This window comes from Balaenoptera acutorostrata, chromosome 6, assembly GCF_949987535.1.
Source record: "Balaenoptera acutorostrata chromosome 6, mBalAcu1.1, whole genome shotgun sequence".
Classification (NCBI taxonomy): domain Eukaryota; kingdom Metazoa; phylum Chordata; class Mammalia; order Artiodactyla; family Balaenopteridae; genus Balaenoptera; species Balaenoptera acutorostrata.
Window position 1 is genome coordinate 43,948,042 of NC_080069.1, and position 15,845 is coordinate 43,963,886.

Sequence of the window (15,845 nt, forward strand, 5' to 3'; positions counted from 1 at the left end):
TCGTATATTAACGCATATATGTGGAACCTAGAAAAATGGTACAGATGAACCGGTTTGCAGGGCAGAAATTGAGACACAGATGTAGGGAACAAACGTATGGACACCAAGTGGGAAAAGTGGCGGGGTGGGGGTGGTGGTGGTGGTGCAATGAATTGGGAGATTGGGATTGACATATATACACTAATATGTATAAAATCGATAACTAATAAGAACCTGCTGTATAAAAAATAAATAAAATAAAATTCAAAAAAAAAAAAAAGACCAGTAGCCTTCACATTGCCAAATCCAACAGTCAATGTGCAGTTATCCTTCTGTACTGATCAACAGCATTTAGCACAATTATCAGTCCCTCCTCCTTGAATTTCTTTACTTGGTGTTTAGAACATTTCACATCCTAGTTGTTTACTCTTTCTCCGTTTCCTTTATTGGATGCTCATTTTCCAGCCAAGCCTAGGTAGGCTCCATCCTCACTCTTATTTTGTCTAACTACACTCACACCTTAGGTGACCTCCTCTAGTCCACTAAACACCATCTCTACACTGACAATGCCCCAATTTAAACCTCTAGTCCAGATCTCTTCTGTGAATTTTATATCCAACTCTCTACTTAACATATCCATATGGTAGTCTAGTAGACAACTCAAATCTAATAAATTTAACCAAATTCTTTATCTTTCCTGAAGAAGGAGGAGACAAAGCAAAACATATGCAAAAACACGTTTTCCAACAAGGAAAGGCTAAGAAATTGTCACAGATTGGAGGAGAATAAGGACACATGCTGATTAAATGCAATGTGGTATCCTGGATTGGACCCTGGAGCAGAAAAAGGGTATTAGTGGGAAAACTGGTGAAATCCAACTAAAGTCCAGGGGAATTCCCTGGCGGTCCAGTGGTTAGGACTCTGCGCTTTCACTGCCAAGGGCACGAGTTCAATCCCTGGTCAAAAAACTAAGATCCCACAAGCCTCGCTGGAAGCCTCGCGGCGTGGCCAAAAAAAAAAAAAAAAAGTCTGAAGTTTAGTCAGTACCATGGTACCAGTGTTAATTTCTTAGTTTTGACAAAGATGTTAACATTACAGGGAGCTGGGTGAAGGGTGTATGGGAATTCTCTGTTCTATCTTTGCAAACTTTCTATAAATCTAAAATTATTCCAAAGTGAAAAGTTTAAAAAACGAACACTGCTTTCCCCTCCCATGCGCTACCACTGCACTGTGCGGCAGTTCTCGCCTTCCGCATTGCTCACGGACAACACGCTGGCTGCATCCTGCACTCCTCTCATGCTCCCGCATCCAACATCCAGTCTATCTGTAAATTCTGTCAGCTTTACCTCCCAAATACACCCCGAGTCTAACCAATTCTTACCTCTTCCACCACTGATACCTTCATCCAAGTCTCCATCAAGTACCTGAATTACCACAACAGCCTCCTAACTCATCCCTTGCTTCCTTAGGGCCCATTCCTCACACAGCTGACTGAGTGATCATTTTAGAATGCTTGTAAGATCATGCCATCCCGTCACCAAAAACCTCCCAGCTGCTTCTCATCTTCCTACTCAGAACCAAATCTAAGAGTCTCACGTGACCCAGCCCTTGTGATTTCTCTGACCTCCCCTACTGCCCACCTCTTCATTGCTTACAACGCCCCCCTCCCAACCCAATCTACACTTGCTTCTCTCTCTGCCTGAAATGCCCTTCTCCAGAGAGCCACGTGGTGCACTTCTGCACTTCCTTCTGGTCTATGTTCAAATGTCTCCTTATCAAAGAGACCAACCTATGTAAACTGGCGCCCCTGTTACCCTGTCCTCTTAAACTGCTTTATGGGACCTCCCTGGTGGCGCAGTGGTTAAGAATCTGCCTGCCAATGCAAGGGATACGGATTCGAGCCCTGGTCCGGGAAGATCCCACATGCCGTGGAGCAACTAAGCCCCCGTGCGCCACAACTACTGAGCCTGCGCTCTAGATCCCACGAGCCACAACTACTGAGTCCACATGCTGCAACTACTGAAGCCCACACGCCTAGAGCCCGCTCTCCACAAGAGAAGCCACCGCAATGAGAAGCCTGCACACCGCAACAAAGAGTAGTCCCCGCTCGCCACAACTAGAGAAAGTCCACACGCAGCAATGAAGACCCAATGCAGCCAAAAATAAATTTTTTAAAAACCCTGCTTTATATTTTAGCTCTTATCATCACCTGACATATTAAATATTTGAGTGCTTTCTACCTGTCTTCCCTACCAGAATGTAAATCTCATTAGTGCTGTATTCCCAGTACCTAGAACAGTGCTTGGCACATGGCATCTACTCAATAAATATGAATAAAGAGGTCTCAAGAAAATGCTGGGATGTGAAGCCAGAGAGATTTGTTAGGCAGAACTCTAAGATGGCCTCCAAGATTCCCAGCTCCTTGTGCACATGCCCTGGATAATCTCCCCTCAAGTATGGGTGGACTTGATCTAATCAAGTGAGCCCTTTTAAAAGAGTCTAGTGATCAGAGACAGAAGTCAGAGAGATGTAAAGAATCTGTAGCAGATTCTTTCCTGTAGGCTCTGAAGAAGCAAACTACCATGCTGTGAAGAGGGCCATGTGGTAAGGAATTGCGGGTGGCCCCTCAGAGCTGAGTGATCCCCAGCCAGCAAGAAAATGAGGACCTCAATCCTACACCCATTAGGAACTAAATCCTCTGAACAACCAGTGAGCGTCAAGAAGGACCCCACACATCAGATGAGACTGCATCCCTGGCCAAATTTCAGTCCTGTGAGACCCTGAGTAGAAAGCTCAGCTAACCCGTACCCAGACTCCTGACGCACAGAAACCATGACACAGTAAAGCTGTGTTATCTTAAGCCACTACATTTGTGGTAATTTGTTATGAATCAATAGGAAACTATTAACCAGCCTTGAGAATTCAAGAACAACTCTGGTATAACATTGCCTTTGTTCACACACAAGTCGAGATCCCAAGAAGGACTGCCTGGTGAAGCAAATGAGAACTAGAACGATAGGCCTGTGCAAAAACAGGCCTGGGCAGGTGGTGGCTCCCTGTGTTAGGTTGTATGTCACATTAAACTGGAGGGAGACCAGAATGGTGAAGGTCCATGACAGAAGGCTGGCGGAATGAAGCTATTTAGCCTGGATAAAATATATACTCAGGGTAAAATGAGAAGTGTCTTCCAATACTGCAAAGAGCTGATGTGCAATGAGTGGGAAGGAAGCTGTGAGGAGAGAGACTAGTTGCTGTGTAGTTCCAGAGGACAGAATTTGAACTAGGAGATAGGAAATGTTTACATGAAAGAAGTTTTCAGTTTAATGTAAGAAAGAACTTTCCAACAGTCAGAGCTGAGTACCTACTGTGTTCTAAGAGCTGTGTTAGGCAATAGAGATACTGAAAGGAAAAATATGGTCTCTGCTTTCAAGGAGCATATAAACTAGTGGAGGGCACTGACACATAAACAAATGATCGTTTCCAGTGGTTAAGTGCTATAAAGAAGCATGTGTATGTAAGGGAAGGACATATCACAGAGCTGGAAAAGATTAATGCCATCTGTGGAGGTGACAAAAGGTTTTCTGGACATGTGACTAAACTATAGCTTTTGAAGAATGAGTAAGAATTCACCAGTGAGCTGAGTAGTAGACAGTGTAGACAGAAGGAGCCACATATGCAACAGCATGGAAAGATGACAGTATAGAGTCCAGGGAGTAAAATGTGGTGGAGACTGAGGCAGCAGAAGATGAGGCTGTTGGGTAATGCAGAAGGCAGAATCTGTAGGTGACGAGAAAAAGTGAACAGAATTTAAGCAGGGGATACGTGCTTCAATACGTGTTTTAGAAAGATCACTTTCTGAGGCTGACGTAAGAGGTGAACTCAAAGAGAAAAACTGGAGATGGCAAGATTAGTTAGGAACTGTTGCAGATAAGCAGACAAGAGATGATGCAGGCTGGAACCAGGAGAGGCAGTGGAGATGTTACCACCCCCTACTTGTGCTTTCAGAATTCAAAACAAATCTTGTAACCAAACATCTATACCACCCATACCTGCAATTTTTAAATTCCTTATTTGTTAAGAAAAACGTTCCTTACCTGTATTTGCTTATGATATATAAAAACTAAGTAAGTGGTTACCTATTGGGGAGGGAAGCAGGTGGTGGCAGGACTGAAGGAGATGATGAACAAGGATAGAAAGAGACTTTTACTATGTACCTTTTTATATTTTCTGGTTTCTAAATTGTATGAATATATTACCTATTCAGAAATTTAAAAAAAAAAAAAGAGAGAGAGAAAACATTTCCACCCATTCAGGTAGGTTTACCTGTATGTGTTTCCACATTCTTTAGCATGTGGTTCTGTTTGCCTCGGGGGAAAGATGCTACCTGAGGATCCTGCCTCCTTACAGCACATTTCTCTGTGTCAACCCTTCTCGAAGAGTTGCTGGCAACTGCCAAGTTCCCATTGTCACAGGCAGATTTTGCTGGTCTTTCATTGAGATTTTCCTTTGGAACGGAGGCCATGTTGCTTCTGGATCCTGTGTTTGTTTGCCGTTGGCCCTCCTGTTTCGGTGGATTCCTGCCTGGTCGTGGCCTGGCCCCCTCCACTTCCCAGGGAGGCCTCTTCTGTGGGTATCTTCTCTGCTCGCTGCGCCTGGCCCCATACCCATCCGCTACTCCTTTTCTAGAGGATGCATCTGAAGAATCAGGGTGGATAACCCCCACAGGTTTGGTGTTTTCAGGTCCCGCCTCCTCAGGTTTGGGAGTCATTCTGTGACCCCACTCACTTTTGAGTTTCCCCTTGACTTTTGGTCCTCTACCATAGTTGTATACAAATTGGGTTGCCTTTTTGGGTTTTGCTCCCCTGGGATCTGCACCAACAATTTCCTTCTCACTCTCAGAAGGGCTGTGCTCTCTGAGGTCTGTCCCACTCTCTGACTTGGTCACACTTTCTAAGCCAGCTGCATCTGAGGTCTGGTCAGTGAGACCCTGTGCTCTCTTGACTCTGATATGCTGCTTTTCACTCCTCAATTTCTGCCAAGGTTGATTTGGAAGGCCATGGCTCTTGAGTGATTTATTAGTAGCATAGGATTGGAAAGAAGTCTGTTGACTCTTAGGCTTGCTTCCTGAAGGATAACTGTGATGAACAGCAGAGATGTCATCATAAGGGACTTGCCTGGAAAGGTGACAGGGAGGTGGTGAACTATAATTTCTTCTACCAATTTTATTAGAATCTAGTCTCCTTTGACTCCCACAGTTTAGACCAGAATTTTTTCTCTCCTGAGGAATGAACTCAGCAGCGTCCGTATTGAATTTAAAAGTACCTAGGACATAAGAAACAGACATGCAAGTAAAGAAATTAATTGGTCACTCATGAAGCCCGAAGACTGTAAGCCATATCTAAAAGTTACTTTCCTAGGGACTTTGTATAAAACAGTCTCTATACAAGGTCTATGTTTCCTGTGAAGGTGGTAGGTTCAAGGTGCTTGTGGAAGACTGATCATCTCATATCCAGCAGCCTCACCAACAGATACTGCTGAATTGCTAAGTAAAACTGCTCACCTGGGCTATCGGGTATTATTTATAAACGCGTTTATGTTTAGCGACAAATGTAAGGTCAGCAAACAGTTCAGGGGTGAGACATCAATCAGCAGGTTCAAGGTGGTCTTTCAAAACTCTAAGGTAGCATTAAGTAAACAGGCTTTGGAGTCAGCCAAAATCAGTTTAAAGTCTGGCCCTCCAACTTATACTATGAGCTTAGGGATACCACCTGATTGCTTTTAGCCTTAGTTTCCTCATACATGACAAAAGTTGATAATACTATTCCAAAGGGTCATTGTGGAATTTAAGTAAGACTTCACACAGACAGTACTTAGCAAGATGAGTACATCTCATCTCTTCCCCCCAGGAATATATTTTACGTTTTCCATATATAATCTCTGTAATATGGTTCAGAATTCCAGAGTCTCAAAAATTAAGCATATGTCCCTTCAACCTACTCATTTTTTCCCCTAACATGCTTCTTTATAGTCAACTCAGTCCTTGAAGTCCAAAGATGAAATGATTTGCCTAAGGATACAAAACCAGTTAGTAGCAAAGTCAGAACTATGTGTAGCATACAGAATATTCTATGAATCAACAGGGCCTGGAATTTGCGTTTAAATCCCTGTCCATCACTTGTGTCTTTATGCAAGTTACTTAATCTCAATAATGGAATAGTAAGAAACCCTACTTCAGAGAGTTGCTATGAAGATTAAAGCAAGGTTAGTAACATGCATAAAGTGGTTAAAATAGTGCTTTATTATTGTCGTTAGGACTACAAACTATCTGAAACACAGACTTGACCATAGATGGGTGCAGTGCACAGCCTGCGGGGTTTCAGGTTTAATAATAAGCCCTAACATTTATTAGGTACTTAACATGTGTCAGGCACTATTCTAAGCACTTTGCATATGTTAACTCATTTAATCCTTACATTCCTGATGAGAAAATTGAGACACTGTAGAGAGTAAGTAACTTGCCCAAGGCCACAGGGGTATTCCAAAGCAGATTCAGGATTCCACCCCAGGCTATGTGACCCTAGAGATCACACTCTTATACTAGCTCTAATGTGAGAGGTTAGGCGGCCTGTATCACAGAAACATATACTTAAGAACTGAGCGAGATCATAAAGGTCACAGGGTAACCTCTCTCTCAATCCAGGATTTGTCCTTAAAGCTTTCAATGGGCAGAATTCTGGGGGTGGGGTGGAGGGCTTTACAAAACGGCAAGAGGATTCGACAAATTCAGAAGGTGGCAGAGAAGGTGTTTCAGAAATATAAGAGATAACTTAAAGGGAGAAATGGGTAGATTAGACCAAGTGGGTGTTGTGTAGTTTTCTTCTGCTTGAAGAAACAAGGCTGTAAGAGGGGCAGAAAAAGGTCAGTAAAGTTGTCCAGAATAGCCTGGTAAAGGATGGGAAGAGGGTGTTTTCATGTTAAGCAGCAAAGAGTTGATGTAACTTGAGAATCTAGACAGGGCAGCGCCTATTCATATAAAGTATGTGTTCCACCAGACATGACGCAGTGGGCAAAGCCCTCCAAAAGATCCTTGAGACATGAGGAAGGGGAAAAGGGCACAGGAAACTGAACACAAAGATCTGAGACACCTTTATTTTTTCACTATTTTGAGCAGCTGGAAGTTAATAAATAGGCTGTCTCATCCCCAAGGCTTGGCTATAGTACAAGTGGTACCCAAGATAAGATCAGATCAAGATAAGATAAGGTAAGATCCAAGATAATACCATGGTAGGTGACCAACAGGTGGGTGGAGCAGAGTAAGGGAAAATCCAACTGTAGATTATAGAGTCCAGAGACAAAGTTGGCACTGGAGAGTCTGCCCATGGGCAGAAAGATACCCCTTGGACTGGGCTGGTGTTCCAGGACAATAGTAGGCAAGAGAATTAAACCTTGAGTGGGGATGGAGGTGTGGGTTAGAGATGATGCTGAAATAAGAACATGGAATAGGAACTAAGGCAAAAACAAACTAAGGCACAGGAGACAGACTGGGGAGGTCTTTGGACTAGGAGACTTTGCCTCAGTAGGTGGGGCAGAGGTTGTAACCTGGGGCACAACACCATAGCCCCAAACTATGACTCACAACTAGCCCTACTCAATTCTGCTGCAAACATTGAACGGTGTAGAAATGGGCCAGAAGTGAGCCTAAGGATAGGAAGACCAACGCATCCAATTTAGAGGATCTGGGGAAAAAATGGGTGGGAGAAGAACAAAACATCAGCCTAACAAGGTCCCTACACTCCAAGATGAATTAATACCTAAATCAGGACTAGGGTACACCAATGCAGTGTGTTATCCACCTTTTTTTACCAAGACCCACAGTAGTAAATACATTTTACCTGCCACCAAGTACACAAATACATATATACTCTTCTCGGTGCCCCAACAGCTGGTAGGTAGCAGAACGAAGACTCAAATTCATGACTGTTCACAAACCTCATGCTGCAAACTGCTGCCCTGTTTTTCAGAAAGAGTGGGTCATGAAATCAAATCATGCAGTGGGTTGGGACAAGTATTTTTTCAAACGAAATATGTAGTAGAGTGTATTGCATATAGTAAGGAAAACCACTGCTTCCTGAAATTTTTGGTTCGCTTTTATATTTATGTTTGTGTGTACTGAGGTCACCATGTAAAATATTCCTTTTCGGTCACTGTCCAAAGAGTTGGGAAAACAAAGATCTAAGGTACCCTGAAGGAAGTGTTAATGGATGTTTTATTAATAGCCAAATGAGGCTGTCTCTGCACACAAAGGCAACTCCGGGAGAGGAAGTAAGCTAACAATTGTGTAACAAGTACAGCAGCGGCGGGAACTTTCACAGTAATTGACTTATTTACTCCCAATTCACAGATGAGGAAAACGAGACTTCACACCGCGAGTTCGTGGCAGGCTGACACTGGAAACCACGGGTGCTCGGGTCGCGCACGCGCCGCTGCCCCAGGACGCACGAATACATCTTAAGCGCAGCGAGCAAACCCGCCGCGCGTCGAGAGCCCGACACCGTCACGGGCGGTGACCCGGCCAACGCCCGCCTGTCGGATATCACTGCCCTAGGAAGGCCGGGATGAGCCCTGGAGAGAGCGGGACACCCACATCGACTCAGCGGGACAAACCCATTTTCCTTAGAAACCAGGTGCCGGGCTTCACCACGCAGTCAAGGATGGTTAAGATCTCGGTTCGCACGACGCGCGTAGCTTGGCCCTTCCGAGCCACTATCTTCAACCCTAGTACGCGCCACTCTCGCGATACGAATGGCCGGTGCCCTAGGACTCGTCACTGACTCAATTTCCGCTCCCCGAGAGGGGCCCAGTCCCGCGCGGGCCACGACAGTACCTGAGACAGGAGGCGCCTCCGCCATCCCGTGCCGCAACACCTAAAGCGAGCCCTGCAGCCCAGCGAGCGCTGTCACCCGGTCACGTGCCTTGGACTTCCGGCGCCGCGAGAATATTCGCTTCTGCGCGCCCGGTAGACGGCCACGGAGTTTGCGCGGCCTGAGTCAACTGTGCGGTGCGTCCGTGACGTCAGACAGGCGCGCCAGGCTCCGGGCTGAAGGAGGTTGCTAGTGGCTGTAGGTGGCTAGGATCCCAGGCGGGTAGGCGGGCCTGGACTTGCGTAATCAATAGTTGTTTTCCTTTTGAGAGTCCCTGTGCTCTCCTGCTACCATGCCCTTTTACCCTCCCACCCAGCCAGCTTCACCTGGTTTTCTGGAGTCACCTCAGACAGCACCTCCTTACTAGAGTAGTTCAGGCTTAGGATGAAAACAAAAACTAAGTAGTCAAAAGGCAGTCTGGGAAAAAATACCTGCAAAACAAACGATCAAAGGCTAACATACAAATAGCTCTTATAAATCAGTTTAGAAAACGAAAAACCATTTATTAGAAATGATAAAGGACTTGAACGGGCAGATGGACACAACGTGAGGGGGGAAAAGTTTGGAGGCACTGATAATTTTCAAAGTGCAAAATGTTTTGAGTGAATGTGTGGCGTTCTTTTGTGTTTTGTTGTTGCATTACTAACTAGAACACAACGTTTAAGTGTGAAGCATCTGCATTTGTAAAGTAATTCACCGGTCCAGGCTTCCCCAAGAACACAAAATAGAGTCATTCATTCACATACATTCTAATGCCTATTTTTGTCTTAGGCATTGCTCTAAGTGCTGGAGGTTAATGGTGAAAAAGACAAACATGGTCTCTACCCTCAATGAAGTGCATTGTCTAGTAGGGGAGGTTAAAACTAAGTAATTTATATTTACAAACTAATAATTTGCGTTATGAAAGAAATAAGTAGGGTAGCAGTGATAGAGACTTACGAGGATCTGCTCCAGAAAAGGTGGCCAGCTTTCTTTGAGTAGAAGGACAGATGAGAAGGGTAAGCTATGTGAAGATTCAGAGGGAATAGCATGTGCAAAAGCTATGGAGGAAGGAAAACGCTTGAAGTGCTCAAGTTATTGAAATATTTGCTGGAGAGCAGTAAGCAAGGAGAGTGGCACAGTATGAAACTGGAGAGGTAGGTAAGGAGATCACATGGATCACCTGCAGGCCATGATAATGGATTTTATTCGAAGAGCAACAGGAAGTTAAAAGGTTCTAAGCAAAGACGTGGTATTGTTACCTAACTGAACACGGGTCTGCTCACTCCATGCGAAGCAAAGCCAATCTACTGACACCAGGTTTTGGTGAAGAAAAGTACAGTGCTTATTGCAGGGCACCAAGCGAAAGAGTGAGAGACAAGCCTCAGATCCACTCCAACTTGGTTTTTGAGTTAGGGTATTTTTTGTTTTGTTTTGTTTTTTAAAGGGGAAGATAAAAGAGGCTGGGATTGATCATCATCTGGTGACATTTCTTAATCATAGTTTCGGGAGTCAGGATGTCTCTGGTTTACAAGTCTCTGGGCTGGTGGTCCATGGCTTGGGAGCTCATCTTGTCCTGAGTTTGTACATTAATGATCTCTATAATAGTGATTTTAGTACATTAACAATGTTACTGACAACAGCAATTTTCGTCATCTGATTCTGGTTGATTAATGTTCAGTTAGCACAGGATGGAGGTCAGAGGGAACACAAGAAAGGGAATAAAGTCTTGGATAGAGAGATTGATCATAAACTCAGTAAGGGAACTCGGTTTTACGGGCACTCAGTTTCAGCGTCTGAATTACCCTTAAAGATTTCTCATGCTCCCAGGCGAAGAGTGAATTGTGGGGGAGCAAGAATATAAGTGGGCAGAAAAGTTGCATTTTTGTATTATGTTAATACAGAAGATGGTGGCCTTGGACTAGAGTGACAGCAAATGTGATGGAGAGGAGAGGGCAGATCTAAGGTATATTTGAGATATAACCATTATCCAGCTCCCAAATGTTTTTTAAACCAAAAGGTGTGATGTGATAATCTCATTGTTCTGTTAATTTGAGTTTCTCTGATTACTGAGTCTGAACATTTCTTAGTGACCTTTTGAGTTTCTCTTTTTAGATTGCTTATTCACATCCTTTGCCCATTTTTCTGTTGGGGTTGCTCAGTTTTTCTTGCTGATGGTTTCTTGTATATTGTAGATATACAAGACTTGTATATCTTGTCAGTGTTAGACATTTCAGCTGTCTTCTATTATGTCCATTAGTTTTGTCCTTCATTGCTAAAAGGATTAAACAGAAATTCTTAATTTTGACAGATAAGTTCATCAAACAAAAAACCTTACCGTCCCCTTTAGAAATTACCAGTTGTATCAGTCTGAGTCCAGTCAGGAGAGAGGAACCACATAGTAATTTAAACAGGGAAGGTTTTATTTATTTAAAGACTTATTAACTACAACAAGGGATGAGAGTAATAAGGGACTGACTAGTAAAGAAGTAAAAGAGAACTCTAAAAGAATACAGGATTAGCAATGTAAGGAAGAGCCACTTCCTCTAGGGCTGAGATAAAGTGTCCAGTGAAGATCACCCCAGAGCTGAGGTGCAGACTTTGTTAGAGGGGATGCACCTATGGCTCACTAGATAGGGAAGCTGCTGTGGTGCTGCACTGGTGGAAGTTGCCAGAAATCTACCTTATATGGTGCTGGGGAAAGCCATTCTTGGGGATGTGTCTCACAAGAGGCCGTCTACTACAAACCACTTTGGGGGGGAAGGTGCCAGGAGAAATTTCTGGCTGCTGGCCATCATACACTGAAGAAACCAGGTGCTGAAGCACAGGAACCAGACGCTGGAGAAGCTGCCTACAGCACAGAAGCCTGCCCAACCCAAACACTAGAAACAGGAAAGGAAACCCTTTCCTCCTGCAGTATCTCTCTGTTGCCCTCTACTGACAAAGCTTAATACCTGCCAGCTGGTAAAGGATAAGTATTTAAAGGGCCCAAATCCATTTCACAGAGCAGGCAAAAAGGATAAATTTGGAACTGAAAGTCAATAATTCATAACCGGCATACTAGGGAACCCACTCATTATTTCCAAAACTTGTCAATACATGGAAGTAAGCAAGCATTTATCCTGCCTTTCCTATACAAACAGTGCTTCACCCCACATACCAAAAGTTATGATAAGCAACGAAAGCAGTGCTCAGGTGGGAATTTATAGCTATATATACTTACATTAAAAAAGAAATCCAAACAATGGAATATTATTCAGACCTAAATAGAAATGAGCTATCAAGCCATGAAAAACACATGGAGGAAACTTAAATGCAAATACTAAGTGAAAGAAGCCAAAGTGAAAAAGCTACATACTGTATGTTTCCAACTATTGTATATGACATTCTGGAAAAGGCAAAACTATGGAGACAGTAAAAAAAAAAAAATCGTGGTTTCCAGGGATTAGAGGGAAGGAAGGGATGAACAGGCAGAGCACAGAGGATGTTTAGGGAAGTGAAACAACTCTGTATGATACAATACTATAATAGTGGGTTCACTGTCAAAACCAATAGAATGTACAACACCAAAAGTAAACTCTAATGTAAACCATGGACTTGGGTGATGACGAGTCAATGCAGGTTCATGAATGGTAACGAATGTCCCACTCTGGAGCAGGACGTCTCTAGTGGGGGAGGTTGTACATGTGTGGGGACAGGGCGTGTATGGGAACTCTCTGTACGTCCTGCTCAATGCTGTTGTGAACCTAAACTGCTCTAAAAATATTTGTTTTGTTTTTAATTTTTCGGCTGCACCGCTCAGCCTGCGGGATCTTGGTTCCCCGACCAGGGATTGAACCCACACCCCCTGCAGTGGAAGCGTGGAATCTTAACCACTGGACCGCCAGGGAAGTCCCCTTAAAAAGATTTATTAATAAAGAAGATAGATCTCAAATCAGTAGCCTAGCCTTCTACCTTAAGGAACTAGAAAAAGAAGAGCAAACTAAACCAAAACAAGTAGAAGGAAAGAAATAATAAAAGTCAGAGCAGGGATTAATGAAATAAAAAATAGAAAAACAATAGAAAAAAATCAACAAAAACAAAGTTGATCCATTCACCAAAAACATCAAAATTGATCAGCTTTTAGCTAGATTGACCAAGGAAAACAAAAAAAGAGAAAAATTCAAATCACTAAAATTAGAAATGAAAGAGGGGACATTACTCCCAACCTTATAAAAATAAAAAGGATCATAGGTAATACTATGAACAAGTGTATGCTAGCAAATCAGATCACCTAGATGAAATGGAAAAATTCCTAGAAATACACAAACTATCAAAACGGACTCGGAATTCCCTGGCGGTCCAGTGGTTAGGACTCTGTGCTTCCATTGCAGGAGGCCCAGTTTCGATCCCTGTCTGGGGAACTAAGATCCCACAACCGTGTGGTGTGGCCAAAATAAATAAATAAATAAATAAAACGGACTCAAGAAGAAATAGAAAATCTGAATAGACCTATAACAAGTAGAGATTGAATTAGTAATAAAAAAAACAAAATAAGCTTCCCACAAGGCCAGGCCCAGATGGCTTCACTGGTGAATTCTACCAAACGGTCAAAAAATTGGCACCAATCCTTCGAAAACTCTTCCAAAAAACAGAGAAGAAAGTAATACTTCCCAACTCATTCTCTGGATGAAAACTCTGCCTTAGGGCAATCATTGCCTATCTCATCATTGCAGGAATTTATGGCAAGAGTCAGACTGCTTGTCCATGAAAACAGGTTCGTCCTGATCAGGCACCCTCGGGCAGTGGTTCTTAACGTTAGCTACACATAAGAACTACCTGGGGAGCTTTTAAAAAATCCAAGTGCCCACACTGTCTCTAGATATACTACATAAGAATCTGGGGGGGGGGGGCTTCCCTGGTGGCGCAGTGGTTGAGAATCTGCCTGCCAATGCAGGGGACAGGGGTTCGAGCCCTGGTCTGGGAAGATCCCACATGCCGCGGAGCAACTAGGCCCGTGAGCCACAACTACTGAGCCTGCGCGTCTGGAGCCTGTGCTCCGCAACAAGAGAGGCCGCGATAGTGAGAGGCCCGCGCACCGCGATGAAGAATGGCCCCCATTCGCCGCAACTACAGAGAGCCCTCGCACAGAAACGAAGACCCAACACAGCCAAAAATACATAAATAAATAAATAAAATTAAAAAAAAAAAAAGAATCTATGGGGGTACGACTCAGGCAGCAATAAAACAAACCAACTCCCTATGTGATATAAGAATGTATAAGGGGAAAGCTAAGGGATATGGATAATAGATGTAGAAGTGCCAAACTTCTCTCTACTGGATCACTCCGTTCTCCTCCACCCTTGTTAATCTCCCGGGGCTGCTAGATTACAACCTAAGGAGACTGCCTGCACTCAGTTCTGCTTCTAATGCTTAACTGACCAGTGATGCTAACTGGTGGTAGCTATAGCAGTGATCACCAGAGGGCCCCTACCGCAGGATTTATCCTCTCCACTTGCCTTAAATTCGCTGGGATTGACGAAGACCAGGGCCTGGCTTTTGGTCTTTCCCCAGTATAGCAAGAATTAGCAGAATGACAAAGGTGTTAAGGAAGCTCTGAAACCGAGTACCCCTAAAACCAAGTTCCCCTACCAAGTTTATCCCCTACCTCTCTATCCAACATTTTATTCCCTTTCTTGTCCCCTCTGACCTCAATCCTGTGCTAACTGAACGCTAATCAACCAGAGTCAGATGACTAAAATTGCTACTGTCGGTAACATCATTAAGGTAGGGACTCAGGTTGTTCCTCCAGGGCAAAATGAGCTAACAGACCCACCCAACCCTGGTCACGGACCACCAGACCAGACTCGTAAACCATAGGCGTCCTGACTCCCAAAACTACAATTAAGAAATGTCACAAAATGATGATTAACCCCAGCTTCTTTGTTCTTCTCCTTAAAAAAACCCTAACTCAAAGACCAAGCTGGAGTGGATCTGAGACTTGTCTCTCACTCCCTTGCTTGGCACCCTGCAATAAACCCTGACTTTGCTGCAAACACCGGCTGTCAGTTTGGCCTTCTGTGCCGTGGGCACACGAGCCCATTGATCGGTTACAGCTCCAGGGAGGGGAAACTGTATGAGCAGAGGCAGGGAATCATGACTGTATGGCAGATGCAGGAGAACTAGAACAGGACTCTTACTAGCAAGTGACAGGAACCCAATTCCAACTAGTTTAAGCAGAAAAGGGGGTTTGTTAGCAGAATTCTCAGTTCACAGAACTAAAGGAGGAGTTGCAGAGACTTGGAGCACTCTGAGAATCTCAAAGATCAGAAGTCAGGGCTCAGTGCCATGAGGATTCTTTCGTTCTGCCTCTTGGCTGCTCTCTCTCGACTCAATATCTCAAACTTCTCAGACTGATAAAGAGTAAAAAAAAAAAAAAAAAAAAAAGGAAAGCATTTCCCCTTAGAAAATTTGAGGGATGAACTTCAATAGGCACAAACCTGGTTACAAGCCCACTCCCATAGTGGAAAAGTAAAGGTAGGGCTACTCTAATTGGTATTTTTCCAATAATCACACATTTGGAATTGGGGAGGCAGTTCTCCAAATGAAAGAGAATGCTGTTCTGAAAAGACTAAGCAATAAACCATTACAGAGAGGCTGGGGCCAATAGGCAGCTTTTTAAGCCCTGCTGGAGGTGTCAGGGAACCAGTACTTTATGCAAGAAGGGAAAGCAGGTCATTTATTCGCAAAGGCTATGTGAGGGATGTCCAAGCCAAAGAGAGTTGAAAAGAGAAAAGGAGGGGCTGGATTTGAGAAACACATAGGGGTTAAAAGCAGGGTTTAATGATTAATTGAATGTGTAGGATGAAGCAAAATGTAGGCATCAAGGACAACTCAAGAGCTTTCTGTTTTGAATGATGGAGGATAATGGTTCCATTAGCTGAGGCAGGGAAAACAGGAGGTTAGGTCTGGGGGAAAGATAATGGT

General features: G+C 43.8%; 1 protein-coding gene across 5 annotated transcripts in view; it reads right to left on the reverse strand.

Moving 5' to 3' along the window:
* NFX1 (nuclear transcription factor, X-box binding 1) overlaps nucleotides 1–9,020 on the reverse strand; it is a 78,706-nt gene extending 69,686 nt beyond the window's left edge. For 2 of the 5 annotated variants that reach the window (XR_009008610.1, XM_057548440.1), the window contains exons 1-2: nucleotides 8,864–9,018; nucleotides 4,303–5,301 (exon numbers count right to left, since the gene is read on the reverse strand). Coding sequence is in view for 3 of the 5 variants with exons in the window: in XM_057548440.1 (XP_057404423.1) it covers nucleotides 4,303–5,301; nucleotides 8,864–8,888 (1,024 nt within the window). In the remaining 2 variants the exon portion in view is untranslated. Of the gene's footprint in view, nucleotides 1–4,302; nucleotides 5,302–8,863 lie in introns of all 5 variants that reach the window. The other 3 variants (XM_057548442.1, XM_057548441.1, XR_009008611.1) reach the window with 2 other exon arrangements.
* Nucleotides 9,021–15,845: the final 6,825 nt, after the last annotated feature.